Source organism: Glycine soja, chromosome 5 (genome assembly GCF_004193775.1).
Source record: "Glycine soja cultivar W05 chromosome 5, ASM419377v2, whole genome shotgun sequence".
In the NCBI taxonomy this organism is placed as follows: Eukaryota; Viridiplantae; Streptophyta; class Magnoliopsida; order Fabales; family Fabaceae; genus Glycine; species Glycine soja.
In genome coordinates, this window is record NC_041006.1 from 29,216,446 (window position 1) to 29,239,591 (window position 23,146).

The 23,146-nt window shown below is 33.8% G+C and overlaps 1 protein-coding gene and 1 pseudogene across 2 annotated transcripts; one reads left to right on the plus strand and one right to left on the minus strand.

Annotated features, from left to right (window-relative positions):
• The first annotated feature begins 1,663 nt into the window (after positions 1-1,663).
• On the plus strand, positions 1,664-22,857 carry LOC114412461. 2 transcript variants are annotated; one of them, XM_028376369.1, is made up of 13 exons: positions 1,664-2,731; positions 2,821-2,956; positions 7,289-7,348; positions 7,944-8,101; positions 10,966-11,078; positions 20,288-20,607; positions 20,702-21,377; positions 21,475-21,682; positions 21,815-21,956; positions 22,053-22,157; positions 22,252-22,283; positions 22,415-22,511; positions 22,606-22,857. In XM_028376369.1, the coding sequence occupies exons 7-12, from the start codon at positions 21,135-21,137 to the stop codon at positions 22,477-22,479; spliced, it is 795 nt and encodes a 264-aa protein (XP_028232170.1). In that variant the 5' UTR covers positions 1,664-2,731; positions 2,821-2,956; positions 7,289-7,348; positions 7,944-8,101; positions 10,966-11,078; positions 20,288-20,607; positions 20,702-21,134; the 3' UTR covers positions 22,480-22,511; positions 22,606-22,857. The 2 variants fall into 2 exon arrangements, with proteins under 2 accessions (XP_028232170.1, XP_028232169.1); XM_028376368.1 differs by lacking the exon at positions 10,966-11,078 and adding an exon at positions 4,808-4,906 and having other exon boundaries at positions 1,665-2,731.
• On the minus strand, positions 12,362-14,945 carry LOC114411267 (annotated as a pseudogene).
• Positions 22,858-23,146: the final 289 nt, after the last annotated feature.

A 23,146-nucleotide genomic window follows, 5' to 3' on the forward strand; every position in this document is an offset into this window, starting at 1 on the left:
TATTATTAATTGGTAAAGTGTTGTGTACACTTCATAAGGGAGCAAAGCTACGTTGGTGGTGGAGCCCTAGCTTAGACAAGAAGTGGGAGGCTGCTCAAACTCGTCGTCAGAGGAGAAGTGGTCATCGAAGAATGCTAGGTCAAAGAGATTATCATGCTGATCAAATTGTCGAGGTCGAGGGATGTTCCTTCTTTAGAATCTTCGTCGATCTCCGTTGTTGAGAGTTGGAAGAAATGTCTTTGTAGAGATAGAGAAATGTTGGTAACTTCTCCTGATGCAAAGAACAAGAAGGTTGTTTTGGGGATGCCCTAATTGGAAGGTAATTAGGCGTTTTGTTACTGTTTTATCTGTAAGAATTAATGACAGTGTTAAAGAACTTACATTAATGTTTGGATCATTTTACCCTAAAAGTATATTTTAGGATCTTATTAACAATGTCATTAGAACATTAGTTAATGAATTAAAAGAAGAAAACATTTAGTATGAATATTATAAGAAAGCATAAAAAAATAATGAACAACACAATTTTATTAATTCTAATGAAATTTTTTTTCTTTTAATTCTTTAACCAATGTTATATGGCCACTTCCTATTGTTTCTTTTTTTAAACTTAGCACGAATTTAATAATAAGTAAACATTTATATTTTTATAAAAACAAAATAAACGTTTAACTTGAAATTTTTACCCTAACATGAATCACACTTTAATTTATCTCACTTCCAATTTTTTCTCTCCAATAGAGTGATGCATGCAATATTTTCTAAATTTCTAAACATCTAAACATAGAGATAAAACAGATTCTGTTTAGCATCAATTGCGCGGGAAAAAGCTGCCCAGACCGAGAGTCTCTCTTTGCGCGCAGGGATAATGAAATGTCTTCTTCTGCTAGCCAGTGGCTCGCACTCGCATGTCACTGTCGTCGCACCTCATGTTTTCACACAGCTTGATGACGCGTTTTCTCAATGCGTTTGTAGTTACACACTTACTACGTTAACAACGATTATTAGTGTTATCACTTAGATTTAAGAAATACTTGTTGCATCGACGTTACGTATTGTCTGATTTGTGATGGTTTATCTCTTTTACCAATTCTTTTGACGATGTCTCCTTTTCCTGGAAGAGAAAGGGCACACAGATGAGATAATTTTGTCCAAAAAATGAAAAATTCATTCACGAGTTCTTCCACATATATTGATTAAAAAAAAAAATGACATATACCTTGCATACAGACATAAATTATTATAGGTAAAAATCAAAAAATATTTATACCTACAATTATTTATCATAAGTAAAATTAAAAAATTTGTACTTACTATTATTTGGTATAGATAAAACTCAAAATAATTTCTACTTATAAATGTTTAGTGTTCGTAAAATTTCAAAAAATATATACCTATGATTACTTGGTGTTGATAAATCCTATAAAACTTTTATCCACAATTTATTGGTGTACATAAAGTTTAAAAAGTTTCTACAATAGTGTAGGGAAAATCACATAAAATAAATACATATTAAAATAGTTATTTTAAGAAAGTTTATCAAAAACTCAACAACATACATTATTCTCACTATTTTTTAATAATTATTAATATAATGAAGAACCACGCTTCAAATCATTTATGTATGTTCTTTAACATAATCCATTTAAGGCAGAAATTTATAATAAACCTTTTCTTTTGTTGTCTCGGACTCAACCCAACCCAGAGTGTTATCTCTCTCTCTATAATCTCTCTTTCTCTCTCTTCCTTTGTAGCTTTCACTTTCATTTTTCTGGTTCTGATTTAGGGCACCCGAACTCGGTCTTTGACTTAGAACTAGCTCTGATTTGCTCCTTAAGTACTCTCTCTTCCTCTTTGAGTTGATTCCAACTTCAATCTACTTTGCTTTTCACTTCATCATTGTATTCCTTTAGATCCTCGTTACTCTTCCCTCACCCCTTCGCAACTCTGCACATTTTTGTTTTTCAGCTTCTCCAACTTTGAATTTTGGTGTAGGTTTTTATTCCTAACAGTTAATTCGATTCCGTGGACTGAAACCTATAGGTTACCAATGGTTTATGGTATAGCGTGTTTATCTGTGTAATGATTTGCATGTTCTTTTTTGGTTTACGATGTGAAAGGATTGAGGAATACGCAATTGAAAATTTAGCGCGACTTTGTTTTTGTAACTAGTTGCTGCTCTTGATTTATCAGTGCGTCGGCAATAATTTTTGGCTATGGTTTCTGCTTTGAATTTGTATGTATGTATGTTCTTTAACATAATTCATTTAAGGCAAAAATTCTTTATCAAATTTATTTTCAATGAAGAGAACAATTAGAGTACTATTATAATGTTTTATTTTACTTTTCATTCTCTAATATCATGACTATTTCACTTTATTGAGGAAATGAAAACTTTAGCTCCGATGCACTATAGCTCGATATAGATCTGATGGTTTGTTCAAGAACATGATAACAATTCTGTCAATATCGATGTTAATTGATTGAATTGCCCTATGCTTGAGGGAACATGTTTGTGGGGTTAATATGTAAAAGTAATTTTTTGGAAGACTTCATCTCGCGAGTGATTGCAACGATGTTGAGTTTCTTGTGTAGACTCTAGGTGAGTGTTGCTCCTATGGTTCTTGTGCAACTAATAGGTGTGTTGAATGTGGGAAGAGTTCTATTGCGGGTGTGCTTTCTACAATTAAAGGGCCTTGGGCTATCATCTACTAGCAGGTAACACCAAGTGGTAAGTTTCTTTGTGTTTGAATCTTTTGCTGTATAGTTTGTGTTGATGTGGTGTCAAAGGTGGTGCTTTCATTGTGTTTTGTTTTGTAGGATAGTTCGAGGACTCTTTGGTTTGGCTGAGATGCATTTGGTAGGCGAAGCCTCCTTGTTCACTAGCCGACAGTAGATAACTCAACCTTTCTGCTTTCTTTTGTGTCACCTATTTCACCAGTTCAACAGGCCTCTGGTATGTAATACATGAAACACCTATAGTTATCTTGCACTTATGTTTCAATTTTTGTGCACTTGAACTAGAGTGATCTGAGTAGAGTCTATTGCCATGTAGTGAACTATTGACTGTTATTTTAGTTTAGTGCTGGGGGGAATGTACTGTAAAGTGTAAACTATTCAGTATTCACTCAATATGGTCTTGATATAGATGGTTATATGAAAGACACACAGAAAAGGGTGTGTCTGATTTTAGGATATTTTTTGCTTTCGTATGTGATGCTACTTGGATGACTCCTGTGTCTTGTTCTTTTGATATATATGAAGGTTTTGAACAGATGGGAAATGGTGGTTAAGAGAAAACTATAATCTTATAGTAAGTAAATAAAAAAAATTCAGAAGAAGTGCTCATTTTCTGGAAGATCCGGTAGATCACTATCCCTTACCATAATTTTCTTCCTTGCTCTCCTCCCCCCAGTCCTTATCTCAATCCACCTTTGCTTATCTCCAGAATATTTTCCTCCTCTACTAGGCTGCTATCTAACCATTTTATTACATTCCAATTCTTTGTCATCAACAACTACCTCTTTTGGCATGCCATCTTTGACAACATTCCCTTGTTGCCCTTTCTGGCCTTTTTCATATCCACTTGCATATTGGGCTTTCTCTCTTTTTATAGACTTGTACTATGGGAGGCCTATCACAATGTAAGCTCTTCATTTGAGTTCAAGCTGTCAATCTTTGCAGCTTGAAATTTAGTCAAGCCATACCATTTTTGGGGGTTAAACCCAACACCAATTTGATAACTCTGGAACTCTAATGAATTCTTTATTGAGAATTATGAAACAATGGATGAAAGGCTTTACAAAATGTTATATATCACTTCTTTATATGTTTTTTCCCCTCTTTCTCACTTATGCTTTTAGTTGTCAAGGACCAACTCTGCTTAAGCTGTTAGATTTCTTAGATTTAAGTTCATGATTGATTTTATATCACTAATATTAATTTATAGAGTTCCTTTGTGCTCCCCTTATATTATTTGGCTTTTCTTGTTAGTTACATATTTGTAAACCTGGACTAGTGGAGGAATCAATATGAGGGATAATTAGGTTAACTATTTGACTGTTGGTCTGGTCTAGCTAAAAATTCCAACTTGAGAAGAAAAGGAAAAAAGAAAAAAAAATCACAAAAAGGTAAATATCCTGGTTTAATTCTAACAAATACCCCTGGTTTTCCTAGTTTAACACATTTAAGCACATGTTTAGGTCTCTGTTTGGCAACCCTTGAACATGTATTTGTAAAAGGAACTCCTTGGTTACTTTGGGACTCAACGTACATTCAGAGTGTGCTTACTGGTTTTCCAAGCAAACGTTAATCTGCTGGCCTGGGCTAGGTTTTGAAACTATAGTTAGTTATGTCAGACATTCTGTCACAAGTTATCCTTGGGGCAACATGCTAAGCATAAGCCTTCTTCATAGCCAGTTCCAAATGAAACAAGTGATTAATGTTAAATAGTACCAGAATGCTCCATTTAGTTATTCAATACTGTTGAGAATCAGGAATAAATGTTATATGTTTACTCTATAGTGATTTGAAATATGATTTGGAGGAAACATATTTGATTTAGAGGAAACTGAATATCTTGTAATTATGTGTAATTAATACGATCATTCTATATAAACCAGTACTGTAATGTCATTTAGTCATACGGTTTCAACCTAATATGCCTTTGATTTATGCTATTTAACGAATACTTTAATTTTTGTTCTTATACATTCTAGTTCCTTACTTATTGTAGCATAGTTTGGAAACTCTATTCTAGCTTTTAAGTCTTACCAAGTTGTGACACATCTTTGTCTTCATTAAGCAGGCTCAATTCAACCTGAAATTCCAATGCCAGCTCATATTTTTTCTAAATGCTTTAAAGGAATCTGTGTTATAGCGCACTTCAATGTATACTATTTATCAGGTACCAACTTAATTGGGCCAGTTACAAGTTTTGTATTCATATGTCACTGATAATATGTCTTATCAGTTTTTATATTGTTAAGACTGAAGACATTTTCATCTGTGGGGATGTTTCTTATCTTTTTGATGAATGAATTTGAGTCTTAAATTATATTCTTTATTAGATTCAGCTTGAGGCTACAAGTCTATGACTACACATTGGTTTGTCTGGTAACAATTTTTGGCCGACTTAATGTAATTGACACGGGGGAATTTATATGTTGCTTCTTGAATGGTTGCATCATATAGAAGTGCCAATGGTTGCATGACACCACATATTGCTGTGAAAATCAAGGCACCTTACTTAGATGGGCTGATAAACCTTTGACAATAAATCATAATTAATCTTACACGATGCAATAACTTTTTATTTGATGTTTTTCTCACTAAATCCAGTTTTGGTAATGGATAGTAAGTTCCATCCCATAGAAATATCTGTAAAATTTCTTAATCCAAATTGTATACTTATATCGAAAATTCCAAATATAAGGATGAATCAATTGACTACAGTAAAAATCAAAATAATCTTACATGGTTAAATAACTTTCTATCATATGCTTTCTCATAAAATCTATTATTATTAGTGAAAAATCTAGCATTCTCTTGTATTTATTTTTTATTTATAAATTTTAACTAAATTCAAACATACCTGTGCAACACATGGGAAGCTTGATAGTATTATTTATATTTGTATGACTTATGATAAATCTTTGGATTTGATTGCATAGGCTGTGATATCTGGTATTAGACAAGAAAAATTTGTTCCTGTGGTAATTCTTTTCTTTGCTGGCCTGGACTCTATGATACTTGCAACGTTATTGGATTAATGTCTGAATCTTAGTTGTGAGTGATTTCAAATTAACTTAATTTACCTACTCCTATGCTCAGTATATATGGTACAATCTTAATTAGTTCCTTGTTTTACCTATAGTTGGAGATTGTAGGTACAAGTTAATATTTTTACCTATAGTTAAAGGTTGTAGATATAAATTAATGACTTTTACCTACGCACATTGTGAATTATAGGTGAAAGTAAATTCATAGGTAAAACCAATACTGATAGACGATAATCCATCACTGTACGCCCCCTCAAAGTTGACGACCAAAATGTCTGTAGGACAAAGTCTTTATTACATTTACCTATGCATTTTTAACATCTAGTGATGGTTTTTTTTTCGTAGAAATAAGTCAGTCATTTTTCTTGTAGTGATTATATTATGTATCACAATCACAAGAGGATAACCATCACGAGCTTTTTATAAACTAAGATAAAAGTACTATAATTGTCTAAGATACCACCAGATCGAATTTATAATATGATCTTTCTTAAATAATTAAGGTTCATAATCATTGTTTTTTAAAAAACTAGGATGAGACCTATGCTCATTCACGGTTTTAAAAATAATCAAAAGAAAGAGAGATCGATTGAAAGAGAAACAATGAAAGTGAGAAATTAAAAAATGTAAATTTTGTGTCCAGCCCAAAATTTCAGAAAAAATAGAAATAAAACCTGATATTTTTAGAAACGTCAAAAAAATATCATATCTGTAAACTCTTTTTTTAAAGTTAAACAAAAATTTATTCTCAATAATTGAAATAAACACTACTAGAAAGTTGGTATTCTACGACGTGGTTTTGACAATTGTTTTGCAAAAACCATCGTTGTTTACGAGACGATGACACTTTAGTAAATACTGTTTGTACTTCAACAACATTTTTGTTGAAAACGACATCGAATTCACATTACAAAGATGGGTTTATTGGACACCGTCGTTGAACTGGATTGTTCAAAGACTCTTTTTATAAACACCGTCTTTGAAATTGAAGTAATTTAATTAATTTTCATCTTTTTCCCTCGCTCAGTCGTGCTACCCTAACCCCTGTCTGTCATTTTGCGCCCTTTGTCTCTGTTTGTGTTAGTCGTCGTGAAGGCTTTCCAGCACTATCGTGGTTATTGTTGACGGTGATCGTCAAAGGTCATTTTCCAGGTCATTGTTGTCGTTGACGGTCATTGTGAAAGGTCATTTTCCAGCATTGTCGTGGTTTTCCAGCACTGCCGTGGTACCATTTGTGTTTTGTTTTCCAGTAAGTAAGATACACAAGTATCCTTTCGTCCATGTGTATTTGTCTGTCTACTTTTTTCTGATTCGAAAGGTTTTTCAATGGAATATTTGAGGGTCGAGCTCAATAGAATATCTTGTCTTATGACATTTGTAATTTACAAGTTGATTCTAGTGGATTTGTTAGTAACTCATTACCTACTATGATGATAGTTTTCAATTTTGTTTGAATATGAAAATTTCAGTTTAATTGTAATACTTGGTGTGCAAATATTTACTTTCAGACTGTGAATACAAGTGGTAGAGCTCCATTTCATCACACTGACTCAAGTCGTTGACTTCAAGTAAGTTATTTATAGTAGCAAAATCGGTGTTTGTCTCTGTGCTTTAAATTACTTACTACAGTTTATGAGTTTACAGATTTATCCTGATTTTTTTAACCCTCTATAGATGCATAATTATTTATTTGCACTTTAATATATTTACGTTCATTTTTAATGGTTTGGTATTATATAATGAATATATTCATAAGACTCATAGATTATAAGGGCCCTTCTATTGTGTACCAGTGCATAGCATAGACAAGAGTAATCATTTCTTCAGTGTTGGGAATGTGGTATCCAAAATCACTGCTCTAGTGGCTGTTGTGAACTAAGAAGGGTATTATTAGACTAAAGTAAGGAAGGTATGGCTAAAACAAAACCCCTTATGCATATATTTCTGTTAGAACATCCTAATCCAAAAGGGAGGTATAATTTTTCAGAGTGTATGGTAACTTTTAAAAGGATTTCTAAACTTGTTTCTGCCTAATACCATGAATTTCAACTATAGACGATGGAACCAGCTTCCATTGCACTTCATGTTGTTACACACTTGGCATTCTTCTTCATTTAATTAAATGATTTTTCTTTGATTTCATTGCAAACAAAAAATTTGCAGTTTTCTTCTCATAGCTCGTCCAAGCAAATTGAAGGTATCAGGCTACTAGATTTATCGTCAAAGAAGCTGATAGATGCTGGATTTATGTACAAGTATGAACTTAATGAAATGCTTCATGGTTCAATCAAATGCTGCAAAGAAAAAGGGTTTCCTGTGAGGTAGTGGTTTACCCTTTTATATATCAAAGGATGAGGATGGTTATCCATACAATAAGAGAATAGTTATCTGTGCTAAAACATTATTGTTCAAGCTAGCATTTGGACTTGAATGTTTTTGGGATTGGACTGCACAGGAAATAGAAACCACTGTTATTACCAGTGTAATATGGTTTGTATTAAATAAATCTTGTAACATGTAGTGTATTGATTGTGACAAATGTACATATATTTCACCAAAGTAATTAAGCTGTTAGAGTTTTCACAGACTTTTAGAAATACTTTTATAGGAATATGCATTTCAATTTCACCAGTTAGTTAGTACTTAATTAATTAGTACCTATATAGAGGCTAGAGGAGTCACTTTTTGTACTCACCCCTTCTCATTATTAGTATAATCCATTTTCAGTTAGTTACATTTTTTTTTTCCAATTCTCTCTTCTATCTTGAACTGAACCATGAATTCTAGCAAACAAGAATGTTTTTTTGTCTAATTTGAGGTAGGGCGATGTGAAGACATAATTGAATTGCAGAAACAAGAAAAATAGCTCTGGTTAAGAATTAGCTAGATGAGTCTTAGGGCATCAAATTTTCGAATTCCACCAGTTGAGTTTTGTCCAAGTTGTAAACTGAAAGTCACCATGCATACCAAAGGTCACGAGGAGGCAAAGTTCGATTCTGTCCTCTAGCATTTTTTATATAAAAATTTTGTATAAAATTAGTTTTGATCCTTTACATTGGTTTTAGATCTTATAAAATTTAATACATTCCTGGTTGTTTGTATATTTTCACATAAACACATATTTTTAAGTCTTGCTAGGACTAATAATATACTAATTATTGCACCGAAAACTAAAATTGAATCTCAAAATATTTTAAGAGAACAAAAGTTTTATTAAAGGATTTGCCTATATATAGCTACTGAATGTGCCAATTTCATAAATTTTCACTTGAACAGAGACAAAAATATAGGCATCAATTATTGGTAAGTTAGGACAATCAAGGAAATCTCTAGTAGCCTATTAGACATAAACAGGAGGCAGTAATGCCTATTATGTAGCAAGCTATGTCAGAAGGCTAAGAGAGGTAAAAAAATAGCCATGTAGAAACAATATAGAGACGCATATATATGCGTTATGATTCCTAGACCTATAGCTATATTTGTTTTATTATAACTAGCTAGCTCTACAAAATGGTTTGATTTAGAAAAAGTTTGTGCTATTCCACAACATGCATAGGTGTTGTTAACCACTGTTATAGTCTTTTGGTTTGAAGAAAGAGGTCATGGTAAGTGTAAAAAGACATTAGCGGGGTTTTTTTTTCCGGTAATACATGTTATATGTCAAAACCAAAATTAGTGCGTCCGTAAAATTTAATCATTTTGGTCCTGCTTGAAGCTCAAATCACACATTTTTTGTATTTTTGGAATAAACGAAGTCTTGACATTTGGTAAATTAGATAATGAAAAGCCCAACCATACAAAATGGAGCATCACACTGCAAAGGTATGGCCAAACCTTGTAGTATATTAATTATGACCAACATATTGATTGTGTTTATTAGCCATGTAGTTAATATGCACTTTCAAGGTCCAACAATAGAGGCTAACTTTTTGGCTAAATGGTATTCATATATAATATGTGGTTGCAGCCTATTGACTTGGTTTTCCACTCCACTAGGACATTCATAATGATGTGAGTAGAAAAATCAAGTACATTCAATAGCTAGTACTTTGTAGGGATTTTTTGCACAAAGTTGTGAGTATCTACATCCTATTTTTGGTTAGTGAGAGTCTCAATGAGTGGATCTATCAGGTGAGCACAGGACTAGTTGAAAGTGTACACACAACCTTATATGAGGCTTATATGTCATTACAAACATAACTTGATACTCTGTTAGCAATAAATTGTCTTTTGCTCATTATAGCTAGCAATGGGAGATTGATGTAGCAACATGATTGACTATGGGTCTCTGAATATATCATGCAATTATATAACACTTGTGCTACACTCATTGTCAATATATTGATTAATATAATTTACTTTTTCCTTTTTGGAAAAAAGTACAGTTTTTTTAAATTGTACAGTAATAGAAATAACCTTTTATGAATTCTGATGATCAAAATACTTGAAATTGACATGTTGTTCAGTGAAGCCTTATACTAAAGGCTCCTTAGTTTATTTGATATTCAGGTAGAATTGATGTGATTTCAGTCTTTGTATAAGGTAAACAAAAGTTGGAACAAAACACACAAAAAGAGAAAGAAATTAAATAGACAGAAACATGTAATTTTATTGCATAAAACATGTGTTTGGATCACAGTAGACTGAAAACTTGTCTTTTGATTCCCCACTTCCCAAATTTATACGAGACATTAATATCCAATTACAAAATTCCTGAACATATTCCTCTTCACATGGCTTTCCTCTTCTACTACCTGTGTACCTTGTTCCCTTTTATATAATATTCCAGACATGTTGCAATTAACTGACGAGGTATTGCGTGTGAACATAGTTACGTGCTTAACTCCAACACATATTGCATGAGTTGGTTTTGTTTTTGATACTGTGCATGGTGCAAGGACACTAGGATAAGATTATCATAGTAGTGGCATGTAGGAAATTGACTATTGAAGGTGATTCGAACCTTCACACTTTAAATTTAGTGGTTCTGCACTTGGTAATGATGAATGACTTAACAATATCAATTGTGTGTATTTTCGCTAGTAATGTCTGCTTTAGTACAGAGCTTAGTTATGAACTAGTTGGGCTAGAAAACTTTTTACAAGTAGTACCTATTTTAAGTTTGGTTTGCCACGAACAAACTACAAAGGCATGTTGTTTTACTAATATTTAACTACCTGTGCAGGAGTTGATATTGTGTACAGTTTAAACTCCTTTTACTCTGTCATAAGCTGAATACTTGTTAAGAACTGCTTGTGTCTTTGAAGCCCTTCTCACCATTTTGAAAGTTGAAACCAGGTTTGAATTAATGTCTAAAATTTGAAGTATTAAATTCTTAATTGTGCTTCTATTGTGACTCATAGTTCATAATTGACTATGGTTTTGTAGTATATGTGTTTGGTGCTTTGTCTTTATTTGGTTGGCCACCAATGGTGGGTAAGAGGCTTTGTACATTAAGGTAATGGCATAGTGGGTTCATGATAAATGACAGTATATGTATGTTGCCCATAGTCTTTTAATTATATTAAGATAATGCCACATCTTCCATTGATTGATTGAGGTAGATGTAAAAGGATTATGCACACTTTTTTATTCATTAACTCTATAAGTGTACTGATAGTTTTTAACCCAATCTATCATAGGATGCTACTGCAAACCCAGTAAAATTCAGGCAAAAGTTGCAAAAGTTCTACGAATAAAAAATTCATTAAACTAAATACCATTGAATTAAAACAAAGAGAAAGTAGAAAGCTGGGATTAATGTTGAATTTTTGGGTGGAATATGCTTGCCACTCAAAAGATCAAGCAAGACTGTGCCAAAATTGTATATTACAGTTCTGTGGGGTGATTGTTGCTGCCTATATCTAATTTGAAACATCTGCGTTGCCTAGGTTAAAAAATTTGATAAGTCAGAATGCATGGACATATGAAAATAGATATGGCCCTGTTCCAACTTCCAACAAATAACAAGGTACATCAATGTTGAAATAAACACTTTTTTCTACAAGTAGACAAATTGTAAGAACATAATGCCTATACCAATGAATATGTATACTCATTTTACTTATATTAATTGAAGACAAAACACAACTTCTGGTTAAAAAGATGAATGCAGGATAAATTGAATACAAAGATAGTAATACTATATAATTTACCTAGCTAGGGTACAACAATGTTAATTGTTTTTTGATAGCATTGAACATCTCCTTAGGACAGTCACAAATAAATGAGTACATGTCCTCAAATACTCAGGTGAGGTGAAACATACCTATCCCTAAATGATTCATGTGCTAATAATTATTTCCATAAGATATCTTATGTACGTCAAAATGATAATGATAAAAACTTGGCAATTATCATGACACTTTATGTTGAGAGTTTTTAAAACTAGTGTAAGATTCCTCAAATTATACCAAGTCAGCAACTAAATATTTCAATCTTATAATTTTAGGGACTAAAAAAATAGTTTACTCATAAGGCACACACAGAATACTAATGGGCAAAAGCAATATATTTGTTAGTTAGGATACAAAAAGATTAAGCAAAAGCAAATAAATTTAGGAAACAAAAAAATTTGGAAGTCACTCACCTGGAGCAATATAGCCAAATGACCCAATCACAACTGACATGGTGTTAAGTTCCCCTGGCTTAATTAACATCTTAGCGAGTCCAAAACCACCAACTTTTGCATTGAATTGAGTATCCAAAATGATGTTGCTTGTTTTTATATCTCTATGAACCATATGTGGTGAACAGTCATGGTGCATATAGCTTAAACCTTGAACAAATGCAATGGCTATTTTCAACCAAGGCCAATCAAGGACCACTTTACTTACTGAACCTGACTTAACCTTCTTGTGCAACCACCTATCTAGGTTGTGATTTTCTAGATACTCATACACAAGGAGCATAGAATCCTCATTAGAGATACAACACATCAATCTCAAAATGTTGGTATGACGAATATTGCTCAGTTTTCTAACTTCTGCACGGAAGGACTTCTCGAGCTTCTTTTCTAACTTTCTATTATTCCAAACCTTTTTGACAGCAACATAGCCTGAACCAACATCAATGCGGTATACTATACCGTATCCATGACTACCAATGATGTTTTGTTCTATCATTGATGAGACAGTGCTTGATTCTGTGAAATTAAGCCTCTTTTAGGAAATGAGCTTCCATGAGTTAACCAATCCATGTTTTCTTTTTCTGTTAAATGTAATAAACAATAGTGATAGCAAAAGGGTCAGTAACAAGGCTACTATCACCAAACTTATAACCAAACCAACAGACCAACATGGGCCTTTGTTTTTTCTTTGAAGGCCAGAATTTCTTAAGGTAAGGTTCAGTGCTGGGATATCAATTTAAAAGCCAGAATTACCCAAAAAGCTACTAGCAAACACAGAATTTTCAAATTCACTTGGAATCCTCCCGGTCAAATGATTAAAAGACAAATTGAGATTGGTGAGTCTAGGGGGTAGACAAGGAACTTCGCCAGAGAATTCATTTTTTGATAGATCAAGTTGACTAAGGGCAGGTAACTGATCAATTGCATGAGGGATTTGTCCATAGAGTTGGTTTTGGCTCTAATTCAGAGCTACTAGGGATTTCCATGATATTATATCTGATGGAAGTGCCCCAGTGAGTTTGTTCTGATCAAGCAACAAGGTTGTTAACTTAGAAAAGTTGTTAGCTATCGTGGAATACTTTTGCTAACATTGTTCTTACTTGCATCAAACACTACCAAATTAGTCCATGATGACACTCCACTTGGAATTCCACCAGAAAATTGGTTGTAACTTATTTATTTACACTATATATTTATACTATTTTATTTTAATTCTTTTAAAAAAAAATAGGATGCTGACATGTAGATGATTATTATTCACTATTTCATTTATTGGTAGCAATTAGTTTATTTAAGTATATTCTTCTTGTTCAAAAAAAAAAAAAAGAAACAATATGTACATTGTAAATATAGCTGCCTTTTTCTTTAGTACTCCTACTTCTAACATAAAGATATAGTAAACTGGAACAATAAAATTTATGTAGCTGACTACCTCATTGAATTGAAAAACAAAATTAATACGTGTAGCACCCAATGGATTGACAACATTTTCACCATGAGGGTGAGAATTAATGACTGATTAACCATGATTAAATCTTATTTCTTTCTAGCAAAATTATATAAAATTATCAAACTTAGTACAATCAATATTTAATTTTGTCAGCTTTAATTTTAGTTGTTAGCAACACCCAATCCTAGGCACAATTGATTGAAGAACCTGCAACAATTTTTAAAAATTAAGTTGTATGTATGTATCACTTGTTTTTTTAGGTCAACAGATAGAAAAAAATAAAATTACTCAAAACTCGGTGTTTAATTACGCAATCATGTGTTTATAGCCACCATGAATTACATAAATACAACTTTTTTAACAACACTTATGTACCATTTGAGTAGAAAATATATAAAGTCACATATCAAAAAAGTACAATTACACACAAGCAATTAATACATGATACAATTGAAATCCATAGGAAGTTTTTAGATCAGATATTCATGTAGCTGGTCTTTTGGATCATGTTAACTTCCACACCCAATTAAGGCACCAAACCATACTAAAAAGGTACCTACGGCCACACCTTCACTGTTGTATGCTCCCATTAATTAATGCTGAACTACAGTCATGTACCGTTGCATTCAAACATATTGATATACAAACAACGAGTTGCAAGTCACATGGGATGTTTATATGCTCCCCATTTGATGAAAAATTGTATTTATGGGAAACAGCCTTGGGATTTGGCTTATTTTATTCTCTTAATCTTGACTTCATTCCTTAATCATCGAGTTTGTAGTCACATGACATGTTTATAATGCATTCTAAAACAGATATGGTAGTGTATTTGTTTTGTTTTTTGTTTTATTTGTTTCACTTTATTGGCTTGGCCTTACACAAGCAACTAAAAAAAGAAGTTGGCTTACATTATATAACCTTAATTACGTTTCAATCTCTAACAATGTGTTTTGGTTGTAGTACAACTTTTAGACAAAAATTTAGGAAGTAAATTCTTCTTTGACGACCATTGTACTTCAATCTTGACTGTTGTGTAGAGCATACCATTGCTCTTATCACACTCGTTGTTGTTGTTAGTGACCATATTTCGAGGTATATATTTCTTTGACTCACACCAGTGATTATTACATGGTTGTTGATATATGACAACTGTATTATATAAGCAGTTATGTGCATTGCGAGTGAACCTTAGTTTCCTGTTTGAGATTCTATACAATGATTAATACGGAAAGTTTGAATTAATCGATGTATTGAATCTTGAATCTTCCATTTGGACAACTTGGGAAGACTCATTTTTTATAGTAGATTCATATGTATAGGTTAACTGCCTTTTCTTAAATTTGACGATATTTCGGTATAGTGCATTTCACTTTGTTCTTCGAGTGCATAGTTGAATGTGGTGGATGATGACATGCCATCGCTTTACTGCTGAAATTTTATAAAATTTAGAAAAGACAAGTAACTTGTACTATTGAATCTACTATAAAAAATGTCTTCCTGAATGGGATAGGACCACACCTTTAATGAAAAAAGTGAGGTTTACATGCATGTCGGATAACTTTATGAAGTGTCACGGCAAAGGGGAAACATGGATCAAAGTTGGATGAAAGCATCACACATTAGTGACGAGTATGGGAATGAGGCTGAACAATTCCTCTAATTTACTGAACTTAATGCACCATGTTTGCATGGGAAATTTTTCCATCCATGTGTTAAATATTGAAATGGGAGACACCAATCAATAAATGACATAAGATCACATCTTATATGTCACGGGATCATTCCAAAGTACACAAAATGGATATGGCATGGGAAATTGCCAGACATATCATCAATCTCTCACACTGAGCCGGTCGATGTAGACATCAGACATCGTATAGAAGACATGATTCACGATCTTGGGCAAGACAGATTTCAGCAAGCACATGCACCTTTGTATGAGAAAATAGAAAATGATTCAAAGAAACCTTTGTATTATGGGTGCACAGCTTTCACAAGGTTGTCAGCAGTGTTAGCTTTGGTCAACTTGAAGTCACGATTTGGCTGGAGTGACAAAAGCTTCACTAAATTGCTTGTGTTATTGAAAAAATTGCTTCCTGAAGATAACACGTTGTTGAAGAATCAATGCGAGGCGAAGAAGATTTTATGTCCATTGGGAATGGAGTACCAAAAAATCCATGCATGTCCAAATGATTGCATATTCTACAGAAATCAGTTTGCAGAAATGTGCAAGTGTCCCACATGTGGTGTATCACGGTACAAGGTCAACGATGACAAATGCAGTGATGCTGCAACCACAAACAGCATTCATCCAACAAAGGTGTGTTGGTATCTTCCAATAATTCCAAGGTTTAATTGATTATGTGCTAATGGACATGATGCAAAAAACTTGACATGGCATGCAAACGGCAGAAAAAGTGATAGATTGCTCCGACATCTGACTGATAGTCTGCAATAGAAGGCAATCGATCGTTTGTATCCAGATTTTGGGGTTGGGCCAAGAAATCTAAGGCTTGGTCTTGCTTTGGATGGAATGAATCCTTTTGGTAACTTAAGCACTAACCACAATTCATGGCCTATTTTGCTGATGATTTACAACCTCCCTCCTTGGTTGTGCATCACGCGAAAGTACATAATGCTTTGTATGATGATAGTGGGTCCAAGGCAGCCAAGGAATGATATTGATGTTTATCTGACTCTGTTGATTGAAGACTTGACAAAATTGTGGGAAGACGGGGTTGATGTGTGGGATGGGAATCTGCAACAGACCTTTAGGTTGCGTGGAATGGTTTTTTTTGTACCATTAATGACTATCCAACATATGACAATTTAAGTGGTTGTAGTGTCAAAGGCACACATGTCCTATATGTGAGAAAAATCGAGCTTCTTCCAACTAAAACATGGAAAGAAGACAGTATATACAAGGCACCGAAGATTTCTCAAACATTATCATCCATATCAGCGATTGAAGAAAGCTTTTAAGGGAACTCAGGAAAATGAAAGTGCGCCGAAACCATTAGATGGCAAAGAAGTTCATGATTGGGTAAAGGAAATCATAACTATCTTTGGGAAGACACAAAAAAACCCATCATCTGAGACAAACATATGGAAGAAAAGGTAAATATTCTTTGATCTTCCATATTGGTCCAATCTTGATGTTAGACATTGTATAGACGTCATGCATGTGGAGAAAAATGTTTGTAATAGTTTAATTGATACCCTTCTTAACATTAAAGGCAAGACAAAGGATGGTTTGAAGTGTCATCAAGACTTGGTTGAGATGGGTATACGAGAGTAGTTGCATCCAATCTCACAAGGTTCGCGAACGTATCTACCCCCAATATGTCACACAATGTCAACAAAAGAGAAGAGGAGTTTTTATCAATGCCCGCATAATCTAAAAGTCCCACAAGGATACTCTTCAAATATCTAGAGCCTTGTATCTGTCAATGATCTTAAATTGGTTGGCTTGAAATCTCATGATTATCATGTATTAATGCAATAACTATTGCTTGTAGCGATTCATGGTATCTTGCCTGACAAAGTTAAGGTTGCCATAACTTGTTTGTGCTTTCTTTTTAATGTTATCTGTAGCAAAGTTATTAACCCTAGAAAACTGGATGAATTGGAGAATGAGGCTACCATTGTCCTTTGTCAAATGGAGATGTATTTTCCTCAATCATTTTTTGACATAATGTTTCACTTAATTGTTCATCTGGTGAGGGAGATCCGGTTGTGTGGTCTTGTCTTTTTATGGTGGATGTATCCAATTGAGTGGTACATGAAAGTGTTAAAGGGTTATACCAGTAATCAATATCGACCAGAAGCTTTGATTATCAAAAGGTACGTTGCTGAAGAATGTATTGAGTTTTGCTCCCAAATACATTGAAATTGTTAAATCTATAAGCTTTCCTGAAACTCATCATGGTCGAACATAAGGGGGCAAGGGTACACGAGGATACAATGTTGTGAAAATGACTCGGCAAGAGGTCTCACAAGTGCATCTATATATATTAAACAACACAACAGAGGTGATTCCATACATAGATGTTCATAAAAAAAACTCACAACAACGAACCCAAAAATGAACATGGTGAGGGTTTTGCAAGAGCACAATAGAACTTTCATTAACTGGTTTAGAGAAACAATATTTGTTGATGATTGTGCTTCCAAAACATTAAGATTGTTAGCTTCTAGGCCAAATCTCAATGTACCCACTTCGAAAGGATATGATATCAACAATTATTCCTTCTACACCTAGTCACAAGATGATAAAAGTTTGGTGCAGAACAGTGGGGTGATTGTTGATGCTAATTCCGATCACTTTTGCAGTGCATTAGACAACAACCCGATTCGAGCATCCATGCCGTACTTTGGAGTGATTGAACAAATATGGAAGCTTGATTACAGTGAATTTAGAGTGCATGTTTTTAAGTTTAAGTGGGTCAATGACAATACCGATGTCCGTCAAGATCAATTGGAATTTACTTTAGTAGACCTAAATAAGATGGCTTACATGGACGAACCTTTCATTATGGTAGAACAAGCCAAAAAAGTGTTTTATATCCAAGATCCATGCAATTCAAGATTTTTAGTGGTTCTACAAGGAAGACCCAGCAGTTTCAATCACCCACATGATGATTCAACACTTGACATTTATGAGACACCGGCTTTTTCCATTAGAATGCCATCTATAAATGAGTCACACAATGTTGATGATGTACATGCAAATCGTAATGAACATGATGAAGGATTATGGGAGAACATTCTTGTAAAATCAAGCTTCATGATGATGAACCAAGCAATTTTGATGATGCCAAAAGCCCAAGTGATTGATTCAAGACTTCAAGATCAAGCATCAAGAATCTAATCCAAGATTCAAGAGAAGAAATCAAGAAGCAACAAGTCAAGACTTCATATAGGATAAGTATTAAAAGAATTTTTCAAAAACCAAATAGCACAGTTTTGTTTTACAAAAGAATTTTCTCAAATTTTCTAAGTTACCAGAGTGATTACTCTCTGGTACTCGATTACCAGTTTGCACTAATCGATTACCAGTGACCAGTTTGGTTTACAAAATGTTTTCAAATGATTTTTAACGTTCCAAAATTATTTACAAATAGTGTAATCGATTACATTATATTAGTAATCGATTACAAGTGAATCTGAACGTTGAAATTCAAATCCAATTGTGAAGAGTCACAACTTTTCATAAAATATATTGTGTAATCGACTACACCTTTGTGGTAATCGATTACCAGTGAATAGTTTTGAAGAAAAAAGTTAAGAGTTATAACTCTCAACATGGTTTTCTCAAAAGTCATAACTCTTCCAATGGTTTCTTTGACCAGACATGAAGAGTCTATAAAAGCATGACTTTGGCACATGTTCAATATGTGTGATATTCTTCCAAACAATCCTTTTTCACAATCTTTCTCTAACCATTGCCCATTATTTTTTTCTTTGCCAAAAAGCTTTCTAAACTTTGTTTCAAAACTTTGTTTTTTCTGCAAGTGGAAATTCTGCCGAAAACAAAAGTGTGCTATCTTTTCTTCCTTCTCCCTCTTGCCAAAAGATTCAAAGGACTAACCGCCTGAGAATTCTTTTGATTCTTCCTCCTCCCTCTTGCCAAAATATTCAAAGGACTAACCGCCTGAGAATTCTTTTGATTCTTCCTCTTTCATTTAAACAAAAGATTTCAAAGGACTAACCGCTTGAGATATCTTTTGTTTCCCCTTACAAAGATTCAAGGGACTAACCGCCTAAGAATTCTTTGTCTTAACACATTGGAGGGTACATCCTTTGTGGTACAAGTAGAGCGTACATCTACTTGGGTTGTAATACTGAGAACAAGAGAGGGAACATCTCTTGTGGATCAGTTCAAGTGGAGGGTACATCCACTTGGTTGTTCAAAGAGAACAAGGGAGGGTACATCCTTTGTGGATCTTTGCTTGTAAAGGATTTTACAAGGTTATTGGAAATCTCAAGAACCGGTGGTTGCTTGGGGAATGGATGTAGGCACGGGTTGTTGCCGAACCAGTATAAAAACTTGTGTTTGTTTTTCTCTTCCCTACACTCTTTAATTTCCGCTGTGCACTTTTTATTTACGCTGTACTTTTGTCTAAGTTATTATTTTTTGTTAGTTACTTTCTCATAACTTAGTAGTAAAGCCTAATTGAATCTAGTAACATTAAGAAGGATAAATTTTTAATTAGTCGAGACACGTTCATAATTAATTCAGCCCCCCTTATTAATTATTCCGAGGCCACTTGATCCAACAATTATGACGTATTTGCTTTCTATCATAGTAATGTACAACTTATTGCTTTATTTGTTTTGTAATTTATTAATGTTCATATTTCCAATTTGTTACGTATATGCTATTTGTAAGTCCTTATGATTAATAAATTTGTTTTATTTTCACAGGCTCATGGGAACACCACCAGGGTCCCTCCGCAGCTGGATGGTCAGTCAGAGGCTATGTCTATGAAGACTAGACAATCCACACAGTTAAGAAGGTTGACTTTAAGAACCTTGGATCAGCCCAAACCAATTATTAACATCGATGCTGCAACTAGGCGAGGATTAGGCCGCCATAAAGAGAAGTTTAACAACTATCTGGGAATACACCACAGATTGACTACCCCTCATCTCTCATTGAAAGACATGTTAAGTGGAAGTTGACATGCACAAAGCGATATGGACAAATGACATCTCAAGTGGCACAAGAAATATCTAATAAAATTGTGAGTTTGTGTTTTACATATAATTGCAATTACTTGTTTTTTTATTAATAACAATGACCTCATTTGATGGTTGTCCATATGGTGCTTGATAAAGGACTCGTTAGAAGAACAGACAACATAGGATACTTTTGTTCACCATGGTCTTGACAACATACTTAACATTGCCATTGGACAACTGGATCATGGAGGTCATGTTCATGCAGCGGGGTATGGTGACTCAATACTATGGAAGGGCATCACATGGCTCTAGCAACTCATCCACATCCATCACCCAACAACAAAGGAATGAGATTAAGGAAGAAGTCAGGAATGAGATTGGAGAAGAAAACAAATGAAGTCTAGAGAAATTGAAACAGGAGTTGAAGGAGGCCATCAAAATTGAGTTTTCGCAAACGGGATCGCAATACTCATCCCCGATTGAGGCAAATATACATGTGTTAGGTTCACAGGCTTGCACAAAGGGGAGCAATGCTGAAACTAATGCGAACCCATCTAGGGAAGAACATGTTTCTCATGTGATACCAACTATGGGGTTGTATGTGCAACGTCAGCATTCTACACACTTGGTAGCCTTGGGAAAAATATATGAGGGAGGGTCTACCATACACAACATGGCATATGCAGATGATATCGTAAGGGTTAGTGTTGAAAAAGTTATTGATGGTGATGCTCAAGTCTCGTTGCCGATGTCAGAAATTCAGTATGTCAGGCAGACCCTTCACACATTCATTGCATGGCCGAAACCTCTTGTAAAACTGGTATCAAATGAGGTAATTTTGATTTTGTTTAACATATATTAAGACATTCATACATATATATAAATTAGCAACTAACATTAGTTTAATTTTTTTTTCGTTAACCATATAGGATTCAACTATTACTCCAAATAAAGTGATTGAAATTGTTCAAAGGTCAAATGATGCTACTGTAGATGATCCCTTGCATGACTTGATTAAGATCGTGTATGACATTTACGAGAAGCCTATTGAGTTGTTGTGGGATGCGACTAAATTTGGGATTCCAAATGTAGATGCCTTCTTGTTAACATATGCTGATGTCAATGAAATAATCTCAGGTGACAAATGTTTGAACATAGTTATACTATAGTTGTGGATGATGTAAGTAAATTCCATATCATTGACTAATGAATCCATATTCGTGAGCTATATACATCATGTTAACTTTTCTTTTCAAATGTTCAAAATAGGTTTATGGATGAGTGGAGTTCTAGCTTGGGTCATGGTTCGATGTATGGATTCCTTGAGCCTCATTCAATACACAATACAAAGGATAGACGTGGTCAATGTCAAGATTACATTGAAAGATGTGTTAAGGAATCCCAACGAGAGGTCTACCTAGGAGTTTATTTGAATCGGTTAGTAATATTTATTATATCCCTGTAAACAATGTTTGTGTTATTGATACCTAATTATTGTCGAATTCAGGGCCCGTTGGCAACTGGTTGTTTTGTGTCCTACAAACAATGTTGTCGTGTGGTTTTGTTCGTTGTGTAAGAAGCCTGATGTTCATATCAAACCTGCAATTAATAAGTTAAGTTTTATATTATAAGTCATTTAATGTATTTTAAATATGGATACATGAATAGTTTTGTCCTCATTTATACGTCCAAATCTTTCTATTCAGTGCGTTGAAGACATTAAAGACTACTTCTAACGGTAAGATTGATCAACCTACACCTTAGTGGATTGAAGTAATGGTTAGTCATACAATTAATGGTTATTTGCGACTGCTGATGTTGTGTAACATCTGAATCATAAGATTGAATTATTTTTCATATTTAATGTAGAGCCACATTCAAAGCGGGGGGCTATGAGTGTGACTATTATGTCGTGCATTGGATGTGGAACATAGTAAGCGGGGAGTTAAAGGATGATTGGAGCATGGTATATTTACTTTTGTAAAAAAATTTACTTGAGTAACACTTTTTATTCCTTTGTGAAATGAAAATCACTAATTTTAATATTTTATAATTTGTAGTGGTTTGGTGATGACACACTACTAAACATCGAGACCACAACAACAATACACAAAAAATGGGCAACATATTTTTTAAGAGTTAAAAGCATCCAATGTAGAAAGCTTTAAATGAGATTCAAACAAGCACTATGGTGAATTTGATGTCTTTCTTTAAATGTTATAAATAATTTTGTAGCTGTAATGACTATTATTTGAGAATAAAAATACATATTTGTTTATTTCATTTTGGTTTGCACCAAAAGATTTAGACAATGCATTGTATTCGCAATGGGTATTTGTGTCGATAGGATATGTGTTTTTTGTGCAACCAAGCTGGCCATTTTTGCAGGTGTTTGTCAAGGTACGAATTTCGATACTCCTGATGATAGCACAATTTTTGCAGTCTAATATGAGGTGTGGTGGGGGTATATAACATCACTCTATAGCACCTAAAAATCATTATTGCTTGTGGATTCATGATGGGCAAGTGGATTCTTCTGAAGTCAAAGTGAGACTTTTACTTGAAAATCATTATTGCTTGTGTTTCGACTTTGTCATTGAT